Here is a 21562-nt window from a genome sequence, read left to right as displayed (position 1 = left end):
AGGCAGGTGGTTTTCATTTCCTCTGATTGAGAGTCATATTAAGGTAGGTGTTTTCACACTGTTTGTTGTGGGTGGTTGTCTCCTGTGTCAGTGTCTGTATGTTACGCCACACGGGACTGTTTTCGGTTTTGTTTGTTCGTTCGTTTTATGTAGTCAGTTTTCCTGTTATTGCGTTCTTCGTGTGTCATGTAAGTTCGTCGTCCAGGTCTGTCTACATCGTTTATTTGTTTTGTTAATTATTCAAGTGTAGTTCGTTTTTTCGTCTTGTTTAAATAAATCATGTCATCACACAACGCTGCATTTTGGTTCAATCCCTGCTCCTCCTCTTCGGATGAAGAGGAGGAGGAAAGCCGTTACAGAACCACCCACCAAACCCGGATCAAGCAGCGGGTTAACGGACAGCGCACGAAGCAGGATTTCTGGTCTTGGGAGGAAATCATGGAAGGAAAAGGACCATGGGCTAAAGTTGGAGTGAATCGCCGCCCATGGGAACAGCTGGAGGCAGCTCGGAGAGCGGAGGAAACCGGAGAGAGGAACCGGCGTTATGAGGGGACGCGTCTAGCACGGAAGCCCGAAAAGCACAACCCAAAAATTTATTGGGGGGGGGGCTAAGAGGTAGTGGGTCTAGGGCAGGTAGGAGACCTGCGCCCACTTCCCAGGCTAACCATGGAGAGCGGGAGTACGGGCAGACACCGTGTTACGCAGTAGAGCGCACGGTGTCTCCTGTACGTGTGCATAGCCCGGTGCGGGTTATTCCACCTCCCCGCACTGGTAGGGCTAGATTGAGCATTGAGCCAAGTGCCATGAAGCCGGCTCTACATATCTGGCCACCAGTACGTCTCCTTGGGCCGGCTTACATGGCACCAGCCTTACGCATGGTGTCCCCGGTTCGCCTACATAGCCCGGTGCGGGTTATTCCACTTCCCCGCACTGGACAGGCGACGGGGAGCATACAACCAGGTAAGGTTGGGCAGGTTCAGTGTTCAAGGGAGCCAGTACGCCTACACGGTCCGGTATATCCGGCGCCACCTTCCCGCCCCAGCTCAGTACCACCAGTGCCTACACCACGCACCAGGCTTCCAGTGCGTCTCCAGAGTCCTGTTCCTCCTCCACGCACTCTTCCTGTGGTGCGTGTCTCAAGCTCAGTGCCTCCAGTTCCGGCACCACGCACTAAGCCACCTGTGCGTCTCCAGAGCCCTGTACACACTGTTCCTTCTCCCCGTACTCGTCCTGATGTGCGTGCACTCAGCCTGGTGCCACCAGTGCCGGTACCACGCACCAGGCCTATAGTGCGCTTCGAGAGGTCAGTGTGCCCTGTCCCTGCTCCCCGCACTAGGCTTGAAGTGCGTGTCTCCAGTCCGGTGCCTCCAGTTCCGGCACCACGCACCAGGCCTACAGTGCGTCTCAGCCGGCCAGAGTCTGCCGTCTGCCCAACGGCGCCTGAACTGTCCGTCTGCCAAGCGCCGCATGAACTGCCCGTCTGTATTGAGCCTTCAAAGCCGCCCGTCTGCCATGAGCCTGCAAAGCCGCCCGTCTGCCATGAGCCTACAGAGCCTTCCGCCAGACAGGAGCCGCTAGAGCCTTCCGCCAGACAGGAGCCGCTAGAGCCTTCCGCCAGACAGGAGCCGCTAGAGCCTTCCGCCAGACAGGATCAGCCAGAGCCATACGTCTCCGCAGCGCCATCTGAGCCATCCGTCTCCGCAGCGCCATCTGAGCCATCCGTCTCCGCAGCGCCATCTGAGCCATCCGTCTCCTCAGCGCCGTCTGAGCCATCCGTCTCCCCAGCGCCGTCTGAGCCATCCGTCTCCCCAGCGCCGTCTGAGCCATCCGTCTCCCCAGCGCCGTCTGAGCCATCCGTCTGTCCCGAGCCATTAGAGCCGCCCGTCTGTCCCGAGCCGTCAGAGCCGTTAGTCAGGAGCCCGCTAGAGCCATTCGTCAGTCAGGATCTGCCAGAGCCGCCAACCAGACAGGATCTGCCAGAGCCGCCAACCAGACAGGATCTGCCAGAGCCGCCAACCAGACAGGATCTGCCAGAGCCGCCAACCAGACAGGATCTGCCAGAGCCGCCAACCAGACAGGATCTGCCAGAGCCGCCAACCAGACAGGATCTGCCAGAGCCGCCAACCAGACATGAGCGTCCAGAGCCGCCAGTGAGCCATGAGCGTCCAGAGCCGCCAGCCAGCCATGAGCGTCCAGAGCCGTCAGCCAGCCATGAGCGTCGAGAGCCGTCAGCCAGCCATGAGCGTCCAGAGCCGTCAGCCAGCCATGAGCGTCCAGAGCCGTCAGCCAGCCATGAGCGTCCAGAGCCGTCAGCCAGCCATGAGCGTCCAGAGCCGTCAGCCAGCCATGAGCGTCCAGAGCCGTCAGCCAGCCATGAGCGTCCAGAGCCGTCAGCCAGCCATGAGCGTCCAGAGCCGTCAGCCAGCCATGAGCAGCCCCTCAGTCCGGAGCTGTCATTAATCCAGAACTGCCCCTCAGTCCAGAGCTGTCTCTCTGTCCGGAGCTGCCCTTCAGTCCGGAGTTGCCCCTCTATCCTGACCTACCTCTCTGTCTTGAGCTATCTCTCTATCCCGGTGCTGCCCCTTGTCCTGGTGCTGCCCCTTATCTTAAGGTTATCATTTAAATTAAGTGGGTGTAAGATGAGGGTGGTCATTCTAAGGGGGAGACGTAAACTGGGATTGACTATGGTGGGGTGGGGACCTCGCCCAGAGCCTGAGCCACCACCGTGGTCAGATGCCCACCCAGACCCTCCCCTAGACTTTGTGCTGGTGCGCCCGGAGTTCGCACCTTGAGGGGGGGGTTATGTCACGTTCCTGACCTGTTTTCTGTTAGTTTTGTATGTGTTAGTTGGTCAGGACGTGAGTTTGGGTGGGTAGTCTATGTTATGTGTTTCTATGTTGGTTTAAAGGGTGACCTGATATGGCTCTCAATTAGAGGCAGGTGGTTTTCATTTCCTCTGATTGAGAGTCATATTAAGGTAGGTGTTTTCACACTGTTTGTTGTGGGTGGTTGTCTCCTGTGTCAGTGTCTGTATGTTACGCCACACGGGACTGTTTTCGGTTTTGTTTGTTCGTTCGTTTTATGTAGTCAGTTTTCCTGTTATTGCGTTCTTCGTGTGTCATGTAAGTTCGTCGTCCAGGTCTGTCTACATCGTTTATTTGTTTTGTTAATTATTCAAGTGTAGTTCGTTTTTTCGTCTTGTTTAAATAAATCATGTCATCACACAACGCTGCATTTTGGTTCAATCCCCGCTCCTCCTCTTCGGATGAAGAGGAGGAGGAAAGCCGTTACAGATACAGTGAATTATAAGTTAAGTAATCTGTCTGTAAACAATTGTTGGAAAAATTATGCACAAAGTAGATGTCCTAACCGACTTGCCAAAACTATAGTTTGTTAACAAGAAATTTGTGGAGTGGTTGAAAAACGAGTTTTAATGACTCCAACCTAAGTGTATGTAAACTTCCGACTTCAACTGTATATAACTCAAAATCTTTATAATACCTGCTTTAAGTCTGGTTTTGGGGTGGTGCTCTGTTGGAGCATTGGGATAGGTTTAATCTGGTACGGGATCAGTGTGTGTTCTGTTAGAGCATGGGGGGTTGGGGTGGGTTTGATCTGGTAGGGGATCAGTGTATGTTTTTCCCTCTACCTGTTTTGTCTTATCTGTATAATTATAAAAAATGCAACAAAAAATTACAAAAAACTAAATTGCTCCTGCTTTATCTTGCCAGATTATTGATTCATACCGATCCACTACTGAGCACACATTCTTCATGGTGGGAAATGGTTCAATATTGGAGGAAAACGCCTCCAGAGTGGCGCAGCGGTCTAAGGCACTGCAGCACTCTAGCGACTCCTGTGGCGGGCCGGGGGTATGCACGCTGACAAGGTCGCCAGGTGTATGGTGTTTCCTTTGACACATTGGTGAGCCGGACTTCCAGGTTAAGCGGGCATTGTGTCAAGAATCAGTGCGGCTTGGCGGGGTCGTGTTTCGGTGGACGCACGGATCTCGACCTTCGCCTCTCCCGAATCCGCAAGGGAGTTGCAATGATGGGACAATTGGACACCACGAAATTGGGGAGAAAAAAAGGGGTAACCCCCAAAAATATATATAAAAAAACATTCAGAGGAAAACACAGTTAATCACATAAAACGGTAATAGGGCGAGTCAAGTGAGATGTTGAGCAGACATTCAGTTCCTGGCCCCGGTTGAGTCAGCAAGCAGACAAAATACCGTCAGTGCTGCAAAACCAAATTGACCAGTGGCGTACCAGAAACAGTGACTGGGTGACTAACCACTTGAAATCAGGTCATGACGTTGGAGAAAAATGAATATGGTAAAGGACACTGTGTTCATATGTTCCATAAGGAAAGCACTACATATCCCAAAGAGAATGGTAGTCAAACAAATGTGTTTGTGAAATGAACTTGGATTGATTTAGGTTAGGATCAAGAAAGTATGGTAGATTATTCTGTAAACTTTAAATCTCTAAAACATGAATAGCCAAAATGCAATAACACACAAACAAGCAAACCCTGGAAATAGCATGCAAGATTCAGAGACTGATAAAATGAACAGTCACTCCATGCATTATTTACCATTAGAATTAGAAACACAAAAGTGGCACCACACCAAATAGGACAGATAGATACTAACCATCTCATGATGAGAAAACCAGGAAAGAAGAACATGTCATCTTAATGAGAAAAAAACAACCCATTTCACTCAATAAATAATGCATGGGGATTATTTATGCCTCTAACAGCAAGCAGGTCTCTGTAAAGTGAGGAGAGCATTTGTTTCAGAACTAAGGACGTCCATAGATTTATTTACGCTGCGTGCACATTAGGCCACACTCATTTGAAATCCCAATGTGCAGCCGTGTGTATTACTTGATACCCAAGTGGAGGAAACTTCAGTAATTTTCAAAGTGAAAGCTAAAGTTTTAAATCTCTGGAATGACAATGAAATCCCTCCCACCTATCTGAAAGGCTGATTTCAGTGTTGTTGATGTCCTTCAGTGGTGCATCCATGACACGCACAGAGCTGCTAAAGAAGAAGTCCAGTTAAACCCAACGGCTCTGCGAACGGGCAGGATGCCTGTCCAGGCAGACACACTGGAGCAGACTGGCATGTTAAATGGTGGAAACTATTTTGATAGTAGCAGCCAAGGCTCTGTGAATGTGAATGAGACCCATGATGGATGACTAGCTAGATATGCCTGGAATTGATCAGTGTTTTCACGTATTCTTTATGACATCACAATAGGAATAGGCAAATTCATATATAGTACGGTGACGTAAGTCATGAAAAAAGTATTATTATGCATTATTGTAATGCCATTACAAATGTCTGATATATTGCTTCTGTCCGTCTTTTCTTACACTTTAAATCCCCGCCCCCATTGCCCCACAGGAGGCCTTATGCCGCTTGCCAGGCCGAATTTGTTCTTAATTGACTTGACTGGTAAAAGAAAAAAATACAATTGCTGGGAATACTCAAATACAGATACAGTACCAGTCAAGTTTGGACACACCTACTCATTCAAAGGTTTTTCTTTAAGACATCAAAAATATGAAATAACACATATGGAATCATGTAGTAACCAAAAAGGGTCTAAAAATCAGATTTATTTTAAAACATAAGTGTTAAACAAATCTTTGAGATTCTTCAAAGTAGCCACCATTTGCCTTGATGACAGCTTTGCACACTCTTGGCATTCTCTCAACCAGCTTCACCTGGAATGCTTTTCCAACAATCTTGAAGCAGTTCCCACATATGCTGAGCACTTGTTGGCTGCTTTTCCTTCACTCTGCGGTCCAACTCATCCCAACCCATCTCAAATGGATTGAGGTCGGGTGATTGTGGAGGCCAGGTCCTCTGATGCAGCACTCTATCATTCTCCTTCTTGGTCAAATAGCCCTTACACAGCCTGGAGATGTGTTGGGTCATTGTCCTGTTGAAAAACAAATTATATTCCCACTAAGCCCAAACCAGATGGAATGGCGTGTCGCTGCAGAATTCTGTGGTAGTCATGCTGGTTAAGTGTCCCTTTAAGTGTCCCAGTGTCAACAGCAAAGCACCCCCACACCATCACACCTCCTCCTCTATGCTTCACAGTGGAAACTACACATGCAGAGATCATCCGTTCACCTACTCTGCGTTTCACAAAGACACGGCGGTTGTAAGCAAAAATCTCAAATTTGGACTCAGACCAAAAGGACAGATTTCCACTGGTTTAATGTCCATTGCTTGTGTTTCCTGGCCCAAATCTCTTCTTATGATTGGTGTCCTTTAGTGGTGGTTTCTTTGCAGCAATTCGACCATGAAGGCCTGATTCACACAGTCTCCTCTGAACAGTTGATGTTGAGATGTGTCTGTTACTTGAACTCTGAAGCATTTACTTCGACTGCAATTTCTAAGGCTGGTAACTCTAATGAACTTATCCTCTGCAGCAGAGCCATCTCTGGGTCTTCCTTACCTGTGGTGGTCCTCATAGGAGCCAATTTCATCATAGCACTTGATGGTTTTTGCAACTGCACTTGAAGATACTTTCAAAGTTCTTGACATTTTCTGAATTGACTGGCCTTCATGTCTTAAAGCAATGATGGATTGTAATTTCTCTTTGCTTATTTGAGCTGTTCTTTCCATAATATGGACTTGGTATTTTACCAAATAGGGCTATCTTCTGTATACCACCCCTACCTTTTCACAACACAACTGACTGGCTCAAACACAATAAGGAAAGAAATTCCACAAATTAACTTTTAACAAGGCACACCTGTTAATTTAAATGCATTCCAGGTGACTACCTCATGAAGCTGGTTGAGAGAATGCCAATAGTGTGCAAAGCTGTCATCAAGGCAAAAGGTGGCTACTTTGAAGAATCTCAAAGATTTGTTTAGCACTTTATTGGTTACTACATGATTCCATATGTGTTATTTCATAGTTCTGATGTCTTCACACTATTATTCTGCAATGTAGAAAATAGTAAAAAGAAAAGAAAAAGACTTGAATGAGTAAGTGTGTCCAAACATTTGACTGGTACTGTATATATGGGGATAAATTCCAGAAATAAAATGTAAGAATCTCACAGCCTGGGTCTGAGACTGGATTTAGTATGTTTCAGCCCTGGAGTTTCATTGAGTTATAATACTGCTGTCAGTGGCTTAGACAATCCATTAATTCAGACTCCAGATGCTGGCAGAAGTTTGAACCTGTTTGGTTACTGTATAGAATATGACCCAGGTAGAGTGTCTTGGATGCTACTGACTGAAGGTCTGCCAGAAATAGTAAACAGTCATCATTCCTTTATAGGGCACTGGGTGAATACTGACTGCACTGGTAATTAGTAGCCAAAAATACATGTTTGACAAACTGTTCTTATGCCCCTTGATTCATTATACAGTTTAGGTGACATTAAAACAAACATTTGATGGGGACTTCCATGTATAACGTCTTGTACGAAGTAAATAAACAGTCTAGTTCTCCTACTGCATTATCAGGAGCAGTGGATTCCATAGATATATTTTAATCAAAGGTCTACCAGTAAATGAGACCAGTAACCCTTTTCTAGGTCCATCACCATCCGGAAACTACATTATTTAGTTTCAAGTCTGCCACTACACAGCCTTGGATCAATATGTACCTCGTCAACAGACATTCAATACCAGCTGTTAGACAAGTACAGCAATGCACAATATGATCGCATCTAATTGGCTACAGGAATCTTTGGATTAACCTAAAGTTGTGAGGTAGAATATCATTGCAATAATGCATTAGTTGATGGTAGACACTAATAGCTTAATACACCTTGTATTGCAGTGTGCGCAGTTTGACAATCGGGTATAGGTTGACAATTTGACATTACTCATGCGAGACAGGAAAAAGGAGCTCAAACAGTATACCAGAGCCTACAAGGTAAAACATCTGCCGCTGTGCCCTTGAGCAAGCATACCACACTGCATCCCACTGCTGGCTTGCCTCTGAAGCTAAGCAGGATTGGTCCTGGTCAGTCTCTGAATGGGAGACCAGATACTGCTGGAAGTGGTGTAGGAAGCACTCTTTCCTCTGGTCTAAAAAGATATATCCCATTGGCCTGTGTAGGGTGCCGTCTTCGGATGGGACGTTAAACAGGTGTCCTGACTGTCTGTGATCACTAAAGATCCCATGGCACTTATTGTAAGAGTAGGGGCATTAACCCCGGTCTCCTGGCTGTATTCCCAATATGGCCTTCCTATCATCATCGCTACCTAATCATCCCCAGCTTCCAATTAGCTCATTCATCACCCCCCATCCCCTGCAACTATTCCCCAGGTTGTTGCTGTAAATGAGAATGTGTTCTCAGTCAACTTACCTGGTAAAATAAGGGTAAAATAAATAAAAGCAAGGCACTTAACCCTAATTGCTCCAGGGGCACTGTACAATGGTGACCCTGGACGTAACACCAACTCCCTGAGGGTGTCTCCGGGGGAGTTGGGATATGCAAGAAACACAGTTCCATTACACTCGTGTGTAAAATAACAAATATAAGCACCCCTCAAATTATTATTATTAGTCTGAAAAGTATAAAAAGTACTTCAGCACACTTGAAGTGAAAGAGCTGTAGAGAGATGTTATCACAGAACATTATGTTCACTAAGCTCTACCATGGCATGGCAACATTTCATCATGAACAGAACCCCAATCATTCTAAAACAGCATTCCATGCATAATCCTAGACAATTAATGCTAAGACAGCAGGAGCCAATGGGATCAGACATGGCAAGATACAGTAGGTCCTGAAATAGACCAAGTTAACAGCAGTGAAATGTAGCACTGGTCAACAGTGGCTCCAAATGCTGACAGTTTACAAAGAGTCATAAGGAAGGAAGCAGCACCATGTGGATCATTATGAACTCCTCTCTGGCACACTGCAGCCCTAATCTGGGAAAACGTCTGACGCAGCACAGAAGTTTATCCTGCACACAGGATATTAATTTGATTAAATATTCTGTTTACAAGGCCTATGTGCCCTAATCCAAAAATTAATCTAATTTTCCCCCTGAAGCAGACTTCCTGAATACAAGCAATACAAGATCCCTGCCTCATAAAGGTCTTGGTCTATGACACATACAAAATTGTATATATATATATATGCCAGATTTGGAGAAATATGATTCCCATAATTGACATTAATGTCTTGATCGAAGTCATACATTTTCTCTACACCACATTGACTTAGCTTACTAGGCAAAGGGGATAGGTTCCACTCTGAATGAGCACAGTGGATTTCTCTCTTCCTCAAACAAACCCATCGCTCAAGATAGATTATTTCTCACACAATGCTTTCAGATGTGCCCTGTCATCGATGCAGCTCAACAGAAGGCCATCTATGTGGACACCTGTTCATCGAACATCTCATTTCAAAATCATGGGCATTAATATGAAGTTAGTCCCCCCTTTGCTGCAATAACAGACTCTACTCTCCTAGGAAAGCTTTCCACTAGATGTTGGAACATTGCTGCTGGGACTTGCTTCCATTCAGCCGCAAGAGAATTAGTGAGGTCGGGCACTGATGTTGGGCGATTAGGCCTGGCTCGCAACCGGCGTCCCATTTCATCCCAAAGGTGTTCGATAGGGTTGAGGTCAGGGCTCTGTGCAGGCCAGTCAAGTTCTTCCACACCTATTTCGACAAACCATTTCTGACCTCGCTTTGTGCACGGGGGTAATGTCATGCTGAAACAGGAAAGGGCCTCCCCCAAACTGTTGCCACAAAGTTGGAAGCACAGAATCGTCTAGAATGTCATTGTATGCTGTAGCGTTGAGATTTCCCTTCACTGGAACTAAGGGACATAGGCTGAACCATGAAAAACAGCCCCAGACCATTATTCCTCCTCCACCAAACTTTACACTATGCATTGGGGCAGGTAGCGTTCCCCTGGCATCCACCTAACCCAGATTTGTCTGCCAGATGGTGAAGCAAGATTCATTTTTATTTATTAAATATTTTATTTAAATAGGCAAGTTAGTTAATAACAAATCAAATTCTTACTTACAATGGCGGCCTACCAAAAGGCAAAGGGCCTCCTGTAGGGACAGGGGCTGGGATTTAAATAAAAAACTTTTTTTAATATATAAAAATATAGGACAAAACACACATCACGACAAGAGAGACAACACAACACTACATAGAGACCTAAGACAACAACATAGCAAGGCAGCAACACATGACAACACAGCGTGGTAGAAACAAAACATGGTAGCAGCACAAAACATGGTACAAACATCATTGGGCACAGACAACAGCACAAAGTGCAAGAAGGTAGAAACAACAATACATCACACAAAGCAGCCACAACTGTCAGTAAGAGTGTCCATGATTGAGTCTTTGAAGAAATTTGAGATAAAACTGTCCAGTTTGAGTGTTTGTTGCAGCTCGTTCCAGTCGCTAACTGCAGCGAACTGAAAAGACGAGTGACCCAGAGATGTGTGTGCTTTGGGGACCTTTAACAGAATGTGACTGGCTGAACGGGTATTGTATGTGGAGGATGAGGGCTGCAGTAGATATCTCAGATAGGAGGGAATGAGGCCTAAGAGGGTTTTATAAATAAGCATCAACCAGTGGGTCTTGCGACGGGTATACAGAGATGACCAGTTTACAGCGGAGTAAAGAGTGCAGTGATGTGTCCTATAAGTAGCATTAGTGGCAAATCTGAAGGCCAAATGGTAAAGTACATCTAGCCGCTCGAGAGCACCCTTACCTGTCGATCTATAGATTACGTCTCTGTAATCTAGCATGGGCAGGGTGGTCATCTGAATCAGGGTTAGTTTGGCAGCTGGGGTGAAAGAGGAGCAATTACAATAGATGAAGCCAAGTCTAGATTTAACTTTAGCCTGCAGCTTTGATATGTGCTGAGAAGGACAGTGTACCGTCTAGCCATACTCCCAAGTACTTGTACGCGGTGACTACCTCAAGTTCTAAACCCTCAGAGTTAGTAATCACACCTGTGGGGAGAGGGGCATTCTTCTTACCAAACCACATGACCTTTGTTTTGAAGGTGTTCAGAACAAGGTTAAGGGTAGAGAAAGCTTGTTGGACACTAAGAAAGATTTGTTGTAGAGCATTTAACACAAAATCCGGGGAGGGGCCAGCTGAGTATAAGACTGTATCATCTGCATATAAATGGATGAGAGAGCTTCCTACTGCCTGAGCTATATTGTTGATGTAAATTGAGAAGAGCTTGGGGCCTAGGATTGAACCTTAGGTACTCCCTTGGTGACAGGCAGTGGCTGAGACAGCAGATTTTCTGACTTTATACACTGTACTCTTTGAGAGAGGTAGTTAGCAAACCAGGCCAAAAGCTTTGACCAGGTTAATAAAAATAGCAGCACAATATTATAACAAACCAGGCCAAAGACCCCCCCAGAGACACCAATACTCCTTAGCCAGCCCACAAGAATGGAATGGTCTACCATATCAAATGCTTTGGCCAAGTCAATAAAAAATCAAAAAATTGCCTCAAAACATTGCATAGAATCAAGGGCAAAGTCGACATCATTGTGGACCTTTAAAGTTGCAGTGACACATCCATAACCTGAGCGGAAACCAGATTGCAATAATATAGACATCAAGAAAGCCAGTCAGTTGATTATTGACACGTTTTTCCAACACTTTTGATAAACAGGGCAAAATAGAAATTGTCCTATAACAGTTAGGATCAGCTGGATCTCCCCCTTTAAATAAAGGACAAACCGGGGCTGCCTTCCAAGCAATGGGAACCTCCCCAGAAAGGAGAGACATGTTAAAAAGGTAGGAGAGAGGCTTGATGATGATAGGGGCAGTAACCTTAAAGAAGGGTCTAAACCATCTGACCCAGATGTTTTTTTGGGGTCAAGTTTCAGGACCTCCTTTAGCAACTCGGACTCAGTGACTGCCTGCAAGGAGAAACTTTGTAGCAGGGCAGGGAAAAAAAGAGAGAAGCATCGGGGATAGTCGCATTAGAAGGGGTGGAAGATGAGGAAATGTTGGATGGGCAAGGAGGCATGGCTGAGTCAAATAGGAATCCCGACTGTCAGACACAACCATATCATCACCTTTAAGGGACATGGGCAGCTGTAAGGAGGAGCGTTTATTCTCCAGGTCTTTAACCGTTTTCCAGAACTTCTTGGGGTTAGACCCACAGAGAGAGAACTGCTCCTTAAAGTAACTAACTTTGGCCTTCCGGATAGCCTGAGTGGACTTATTTCTCATTTGCCTGAACAAGAGCCAGTCAGCTTGAGTATGCGTGTGACGAGCCTTTCGACAAATGCAATTCTTGAGGTGGAGTAACTCTGCAAGATCACGGTCGAACCAGGGGCTGAACTTGTTTTTAATTCTCATTTTCTTTATGGGGGCGTGTTTGTTGACAATACCACTGAAAATATTAAAAAAGAAGCTTGATCCTCTTTGACAGAGGGGATCAAGCGGATTCTATACCATTTTACAGAGGCCAGTTCATGAAGGAAGGCTTGCTCATTAAAGTTTTTTTAGCAAGCGTCTATGACAAATCAGGACAGGTCATTTCACTGAGCAGCCATTACGAACACAGGCTGTAAAACAGTGGTCATTAAAAGGTCATTACAGAAAACACCAGACTGATACCTATCAGGATTATTTGTGAGGATAACATCGAGGAGAGTGGCCTTTTCTGGGTGTTTGGAGTCATACCTTGTGGGATTGGTAATAATCTGAGAAAGATTTAGGGAGTCCCATTGCTTTAGGACTTGGTCAGGTGGATTAAGCATGTCCCAGTTTAGGTAACCTAACAGGACAAATTCAGACTTCGTGTAAGGAGCCAGGAGAGAGCTTAGGGCAGGTAGGGTACAGGCCGGTGCTGAAGAAGGACGATAACACCCAGCAACAGTCAACAAAGAGCTATTTGAAAGTTTAATACTTAAAACCAGCAAATCAAATTGTTTGGGGACAGACTTGGGGGAGACAACCAAGCACTGAAGGTGATCCTTGGTAAAGATTGCCACTCCCCCACCTTTGGAAGATCTGTCTTGCCGAAAAAGGTTATAACCAGAAAGGTTAACATCAGTATGCAAAACACTCTTCCTTAACCACGTCTCAGTAATGACCAACAGATCTGGATTGGAGCTGTGAACCCACACTTCCAATTGATCCATTTTGGGTAATAAGCTTCTAGTGTTAACGTGCAGAAAACCCAGGCTTTTACGAGAGCAGAAATCAGTGAAGCAGATATCAGAGCACAAGTGAGAATTGGGGCTAGCAACAGTAGATGGGCCTGGGTGTACATGCACATTTCCAGATATCATCAACAGTAATACAATCAGGGAGAGCTCTGCAGTGCTGATTTACGACATCTGAATGTGCATCAGATGACAACAAGATCATATTGTACAGCAATTTCATCAGGTAAAATTAATACAAAGCCGGCGAGAGGTGGTTAGAATGGGATGGGAGTCCAAAAGTCTGTGTAACCAATAGTCAGAGTCTCGAGTGCGGGAACAAACAATCTGTCCCATGGTTGGGTAAAGAAAGTTTGTAGTCAACAAAGCATGCAGGAGTCATGAGGCAAATAGCAAAATAGCAAGATGCACAATATAAAAAAAAAAAGATTTAACGACTTGGGGCGAGCCAAGTAAGTTCTGAGTCACTCGCCCCAACAGTGCCTGTGTGCTGGAGGCAAGTGAAAGCTTTGAGGGGGGGGGGGGGGGGGGGGTTACTTGTACCAGATGGGCAGACAACCAGGGCAGATGGTGAACAGATCGCCAGGTGGAATCCAAGCAGCAGTGCAGCAGGCAAACGGAATAAGTGTCACACCCACTTGGGAGAAGCTTTTATTTCTGGAGGCAGATTTCTTGTAGAAAATGCCAGTGGACAGCCCTGAACAGCAGGAGGGGGCTTCGAGGCCTCTGGATTTGGGTGGGGTAGCCGGCCATTTGTTGGGCTTAAAGGCATCGACACATCTCGCTTCACACGTCAGTGCTAATTGAAGTTGTAGCTCTTTGTCCTAGCAAGCTTTGTAGCCTTAGCATTCAGTCCGTATAAAGTAAAATATATCATTGTAATATATTTTTCTTCTTGACTTTTGAAAGTAAAAAAATTGCTTCAGACTAAGCATTACTCACTCAGTTCCAGGTTGGATGGTGTTTTGTTTATTTGTTTGCCAGAGCATTTGCTGTCATCACTCCAGAGAATGCGTTTCCACTGCTCCAGAGTCCAATGGCGGTGAACTTTACACCACTCCAGCCGATGCTTGGCATTGTGCATGGTGATCTTAGGCTGGTGTGCGGCTGCTCGGCCATGGAAACCCATTTCCTGAAGCTCCCAACGAACAGTTATTGTGCTTATGTTGCTTCCAGAGGTCGTTTGGAACTCGGTAGTTGGTATTGCAGCCAAGGACAGATGATTTTTACGCGCTATGCACTTCAGCACTCTGCGGTCCAGATCTGTGAACTTGTGTGGCCTACCACATCGCAGCTGAGCCATTGTTGCTCCTAGACACTTCACAATAACAGCACTTACAGGGCACCTCTAGCAGGGCAGGAATTTGACAAACTTGACTTGTTGGAATGTTGGCATCCTATGACATTGCCACTTTGAAAGTCACTGAGCTCTTCAGTAAGGCCATTCTACTGCCAATGTTTGTCTATGGAGATCGCATGGCTGCGTGTTTGATTTTATACACCCGTCAGCAATGGGTGTGACTGACATAGCCGAATCCACTATTTTGAAGGGGTGTCTACATACTTTTGTATATATAGTGTACTTGATTGACAGTGTATAGACAGTGTAACGTTATCTGGATTTAGGATTAAATGCATAGAAATAGAATGAATAGAACGGACAGATCATTGACTTAAATGGGGATTACCATTCCATTCATTCATTCCCTCTCTTTCCATTTGATCCTATCTGATCCTAGGTGAAATCCATAAAGATAACTTTTGAAAAACTGGGCTATGGGAATTGAGAGATTGTTATGGCTGGAGGATATCTCACCTGCAGTTCTTGTTACAGTTCTCCTCTGTTATACCGTCTTCATCCTCTCCCCAGACATCCACCGCTGAGAAGATCAAGGCCACCAGCACGGCGAAACAGCACACCAACGCAAAGATTACGATGCATTTCTGCTGAGACTGTAAGAGAGAGCAACACATTGATTGTTGGACATTTTTATTCACCTAGAGGGTCAGTGCCCAAACCTTGCCCTCACCCTGGCTGCTTTATTGCACTGCACAGCAAATCATACATGATAGCAGCACGTTCCCAAAGGAAGTCAACGCAAACATTTACATACTGTTCATGGTCAGGATCAGCCATATGGGGGAGAGAAGCCAGCAGGGAACCCAGTAAAGAGGCATTTTTTGCTGATAACTTGGCATATTTGGGCTGGATCCAAATGGCTGCATATGGTGAAAATATGACCCTTATTTGTAAGGATAATAATTGGAAAAGGGAGAACAAAGTATTTGCAGGGGAGGCCATGGCTGGTGGTACAGTGATCTACTGAAAACAGTTAGATTTGGCTCCAAATCAATCATTTATAAAAAAGTACTTCTGGAGGGCTTGTCAAAATCAAAAGGGGCACTTGGACCTTGGCCAACCCTGTGAGATTGTAATGGTAATATATATATATATATACACTGCTCAAAAAAATAAAGGGAACACTTAAACAACACAATGTAACTCCAAGTCAATCACACTTCTGTGAAATCAAACTGTCCAATTAGGAAGCAACACTGATTGACAATACATTTCACATGCTGTTGTGCAAATGGAATAGACAACAGGTGGAAATTATAGGCAATTAGCAAGACACCCCCAAAAAAGGAGTGATTCTGCAGGTGGTGACCACAGACAACTTCTCAGTTCCTATGCTTCCTGGCTGATGTTTTGGTCACTTTTGAATGCTGGCGGTGCTCTCACTCTAGTGGTAGCATGAGACGGAGTCTACAACCCACACAAGTGGCTCAGGTAGTGCAGTTCATCCAGGATGGCACATCAATGCGAGCTGTGGCAAAAAGGTTTGCTGTGTCTGTCAGCGTAGTGTCCAGAGCATGGAGGCGCTACCAGGAGACAGGCCAGTACATCAGGAGATGTGGAGGAGGCCGTAGGAGGGCAACAACCCAGCAGCAGGACCGCTACCTCCGCCTTTGTGCCAGGAGGTGCACTGCCAGAGCCCTGCAAAATGATCTCCAGCAGGCCACAAATGTGCATGTGTCTGCTCAAACGGTCAGAAACAGACTCCATGAGGGTGGTATGAGGGCCCGACGTCCACAGGTGGGGGTTGTGCTTACAGCCCAGCACCGTGCAGGACGTTTGGCATTTGCCAGAGAACACCAAGATTGGCAAATTCGCCACTGGCGCCCTGTGCTCTTCACAGATGAAAGCAGGTTCACACTGAGCACATGAGCACATGTGACAGACGTGACAGAGTCTGGAGACGCCGTGGAGAACGTTCTGCTGCCTGCAACATCCTCCAGCATGACCGGTTTGGCGGTGGGTCAGTCATGGTGTGGGGTGGCATTTCTTTGTGGGGCCGCACAGCCCTCCATGTGCTCGCCAGAGGTAGCCTGACTGCCATTAGGTACCGAGATGAGATCCTCAGACCCCTTGTGAGACCATATGCTGACACATGCACAGTTGTGGCCTGCTGGAGGTCATTTTGCAGGGCTCTGGCAGTGCTCCTCCTTGCACAAAGGCGGAGGTAGCGGTCCTGCTGCTGGGTTGTTGCCCTCCTACGGCCTCCTCCACGTCTCCTGATGTACTGGCCTGTCTCCTGGTAGAGCCTCCATGCTCTGGACACTATGCTGACAGACACAGCAAACCTTCTTGCCACAGCTCGCATTGATGTGCCATCCTGGATGAGCTGCACTACCTGAGCCACTTGTGTGGGTTGTAGACTCCGTCTCATGCTACCACTAGAGTGAAAGCACCGCCAGCATTCAAAAGTGACCAAAACATCAGCCAGGAAGCATAGGAACTGAGAAGTGGTCTGTGGTCACCACCTGCAGAACCACTCCTTTATTGGGGGTGTCTTGCTAATTGCCTATAATTTCCACCTGTTGTCTATTCCATTTGCACAACAGCATGTGAAATTTATTGTCAATCAGTGTTGCTTCCTAAGTGGACAGTTTGATTTCACAGAAGTGTGATTGACTTGGAGTTACATTGTGTTGTTTAAGTGTTCCCTTTATTTTTTTGAGCAGTGTATATACACAACAGTTCTGAAAGGCCCCAGAGTCTGCAACACCACTAAGCAAGAGGCACCACCAAGCAAGCGGCACCAAGGAGCTTTCCAAAAAGTTCAGAGGAAAGGTTGTGGAGAAGTACAGATCAGGGTTGGGTTATAAAAAAAAATACCTGAAACTTTGAACATCCCACGGAGCACCATTAAATCCATTATTAAAAAGGGGGCCACCAAAACTCACAGACCAGACAAGGAGGGAATTAATCAGAGAGGCAACGAAGAAACCAAAGATAACCCTGAAGGAGCTGCAAAGCTCCACAGCAGAGATTGGAGTATCTGTCCATAGGACCACTTTAAGCCGTACACTCCACAGAGCTGGGCTTTACGGAAGAGTGTCCAGAAAAAAAACATTGCTTAAGAAGTTAACCTGTTGAGGACAGAGGGCGCTGTTTTCACTTTGGGGGAAAATCGTGCCCAATTTAAACGGCCTCGTACTCAATTCTTGCTCGTACAATATGCATATTATTATTACTATTGGATAGAAAACACTCTCTAGTTTCTAAAACCGTTTGAATTATATCTGTGAGTAAAACAGAACTCATTTTGCAGTAAACTTCCTGACAGGAAGTGGAAAATCTGAAATCGATGCTCTGTTCTAGGGCCTGCCTATAAATGGGCTTCATATATATCAGTATACATGCACTTCATACATCTTCCACTAGATGTCGACAGGCAGTGAGAGAAGAAATGGAGTGTATAACTTGATCTGGGGTCGAATAAAAGCTCTCGGTATGACGTGTCACCAGTTTCCTGTTTTCTGGAGAGCGCGTGAAGGGACCTGGTTTTGCCTTCTGAAAAGCTGTCGTTATAGACGACTAATATCCCCGGCTTTGATTTTATTTGATACATGTGACAATATCATCGTAAAGTATGTTTTTTCAATATAGTTTTATTAGATTATTGAAATTTATTCGGAACGTTAGGCGTGTTGCGTTGTGTGCCTTTGTTCAGGAAGGAGAGCTTCTCGCTACTTTGCTAGCTTTCCGTGCTAATTGACTGGAGAAGAGGACATTCTAAATCCAAACAACGATTGTTCTGGACAAAGGACCCCTTGTACAACATTCTGATGGAAGATCGTCAAAAGTAGGACCCATTTTATGATGCTATTTCATATATCTGTCGAACATGTGAAATAGTCGTTTGCGCCCAGATTTTGGGTACTCTCTCGCTATAACTAAGCTGGATGTCGTAATTAAGTTATTTTTAGAATTCTAACATGGCGATTGCATTAAGAACTAGTGTATCTATCATTTCCTATACAACATGTATTTTCTAGTAACGTTTATGAATAGTTATTTGGTCAGAATAGTTGAGTGTCATAAAAATATCCGCACATTCTGGGAAAAAGATGCTACGTTAGCACAATGTATAACCACTGATTTCAGCTCTAAATATGCACATTTTCGAACAAAACATAAGTGTATGTATAACCTGATGTTATAGGACTGTCATCTGATGAAGGTTTATGAAGGTTAGTGAAAATTAATATCTTTTGCTGGTTTATTCGCTATCGCTAACGTGCCTATTGCTATCGCTAACGTGCCTTGATGAATGAATGCGGTAGTGTGGTAGGCTATTGTAGTAAGCTAATATAATGCTATATTGTGTTTTCGCTGTAAAACACTTAAAAAATCGGAAATATTGGCTGGATTCACAAGATGTTTGTCTTTAATTTGCTGTACACCATCGATTTTTCAGAAATGTTTTATGATGAGTATTTAGGTATTTGACGTTGGTGTCTGTAATTACTCTGGCTGATTCAGTGCTATTTTTGACGGTAGCTGTGATGGTAGCTGCAATGTAAAACTGATTTATACCTCAAATATGCAAATTTTTCGAACAAAACATAGATTTATTGTATAACATGTTATAAGACTGTCATCTGATGAAGTTGTTTCTTGGTTAGTTTGGTTGGTTCTTGGTTAGTTAGGTTGGCTTTGTGCATGCTACCTGTGCTGTGAAAAATGTCTGTCCTTTTTTGTATTTGGTGGTGAGCTAACATAAATATATGTGGTGTTTTCGCTGTAAAACATTTTAAAAATCGGACATGTTGACTGGATTCACAAGATGTGTATCTTTCATTTGCTGTATTGGACTTGTTAATGTGTGAAAGTTAAATATTTCTAAAAAATATCTTTTGAATTTCGCGCTCTGCCTTTTCAGTGGAATGTGGGAGGAGTTCCGCTAGCGGAACCCCGGTGCCAGACAGGTTAAGAAGAAATAAGCAAACAAGTTTGATGTTCGCCAAAAGGCATGTGGGAGACTCCCCAAACATATGGAAGAAGGTACTCTGGTCAGATGAGACTAAAATGTAGCTTTTTGCCCAACAAGGAAAACGCTATGTCTGGCGCAAAACCAACAACTCTCATTACCCCGAGAACACATTCCCCACAGTAAAGCATGGTGGTGGCAGCATCATGCTGTGGGGATGTTCTTCATCAGCAGGGACTGGGAAACTGGTCAGAATTCAAGGACTGATGGATGACGCTAAATACAGGGAAATTCTTGAGGGAAACCAGTTTCAGTGTTCAAAAGATTTGAGACTGAGACGGAGGTTCACCTTCCAGCAGGACAATGACCCTAAGCATACTGCTAAAGCAACACTCGAGTGGTTTAAGGGGAAACATTTAAATGTCTTGGAATGGCCTAGTCAAAGCCCGGACCTCAATCAAATTGAGAATCTGTGGTATGACTTAAAGATTGCTGTACATCAGCGGAACCCATTCAACTTGAAGGAGCTTGAGCAGTTTTGCCTTGAAGAATGGGCAAAAATCCCAGTGGCTAGATGTGCCAAACTTATAGAGACATACCCCAAGAGACTTGTAGCTGTAATTGCTGCAAAAGGGGGCTCTACAATATTTTTTTATTTCACCAAGTAGGCCAGTTGAGAACAAGTTCTCATTTACAACTACGACCTGGCCAAGATAAAGCAAAGCAGTGCGACAAAAACAGAGTTACACATGGGATAAACAATCGTACAATCAATAACACAATAGAAAAATCTGTATACAGTGTGTGCAAATTAAGTAAGGAGGTAAGGCAATACATAGGCCAATAGTGGCAAAGTAATTACAGTTTAGCAATTTACACAGGAGTGATATATGTGCAGATGAGGATGTGCAAGTAGAAATACTGGTGTGCAAAAGGGCAGAAAAACAAAAACAAATGTGGATGAGGTAGGTATATGGTTGGTTGGATGGACTATTTACAGATGGGCTGTGTACAGCTGCAGCGATTGGTAAGCTGCTCTGACAGCTGACGCTTAAAGTTAGTGAGGGAGATATAAGTCTCCAACTTAAGTGATTTTTGCAATTCGTTCCAGTCATTGGCAACAGAGAACTGGAAGGAAAGGCGGCCAAAGTAGGTGTTGGCTTTGGGGATGACCAGTGAAATATACCTGCTGGAGCGCGTGCTACGGGTGAGTGCTGCTATGGTGACCAGTGAGCTGAAATAAGGCGGGGTTTTACCTAGCAAAGACTTATAGATGACCTGGAGCCAGTGGGTTTGGCGACAAATATGTAGCGAGGACCAGCCAACGAGAGCATACAGGTCGCAGTGGTGGGTAGTATATGGGGCTTTGGTGACAAAACGGATGGCACTGTGATAGACTACATTCAATTTGCTGAGTAGAGTGTTGGAGGCTATTTTGTAAATGACATCGCCAAAGTCAAGTTATGCACGCTCAAGTTTTCAGATTTTTTTGTCTTATTTCTTGTTTGTTTCACAAGAAAAAATATTTTACATCTTCAAAGTGGTAGGCATGTTGTGTAAATCAAATGATACAATAAAGGCAACAAAATAGTAAAAAAGCCAAGGGGGGTGAATACTTTTGCAAACCACTGTACACAGAAAACCCATGCTATAATCTCCCCAGTGAGCTGGACACTTAATACAATATTTTATTGCTTGGATTCGGTTTGTCTTGTTCTTACATACTTGGGTGCCCTGACGGTAAAAGCAAAGTTCTCATCATAACATCATATAATATCTATTGAAATATTCCCTCATGTACAGTATACTCATTTTATCTGTGTACATTAAAAAGTATACCCAATGTAGTGGTAAATCACAACTCCAACCGGAACATTGTATAATGGGCTATTGACATACAACCATGACCTAATTACTCTGCAAGTAAAACAATAACAAATATGTCCTGATCTCTAACTGCTGCAGGAGCCATAGCATAATTACTATTGAACACAAAAGGCCATTATATGGTCAGCTACACGGAGTTCATTACTGAAAAGAAAACTTGAAAAACAATTATAGGTAAATAAGACCTCTCTCACACATGAGGACATATGTTTGAATTATGTTT

General features: G+C 44.9%; 1 protein-coding gene across 1 annotated transcript in view; it reads right to left on the bottom strand.

Moving 5' to 3' along the window:
- LOC120017809 (inactive phospholipase D5-like) overlaps window positions 1-21562 on the bottom strand; it is a 76804-nt gene that overhangs the window by 20693 nt on the left and 34549 nt on the right. The window contains exon 2 of the mRNA XM_038960779.1: window positions 14991-15127. Within this exon, the coding sequence (XP_038816707.1) occupies window positions 14991-15127 (137 nt within the window). The remainder of the gene's footprint in view (window positions 1-14990; window positions 15128-21562) is intronic.

Source organism: Salvelinus namaycush, chromosome 22, assembly GCF_016432855.1.
Source record: "Salvelinus namaycush isolate Seneca chromosome 22, SaNama_1.0, whole genome shotgun sequence".
In the NCBI taxonomy this organism is placed as follows: domain Eukaryota; kingdom Metazoa; phylum Chordata; class Actinopteri; order Salmoniformes; family Salmonidae; genus Salvelinus; species Salvelinus namaycush.
This window is presented reverse-complemented; position numbering and strand designations above follow the sequence as displayed.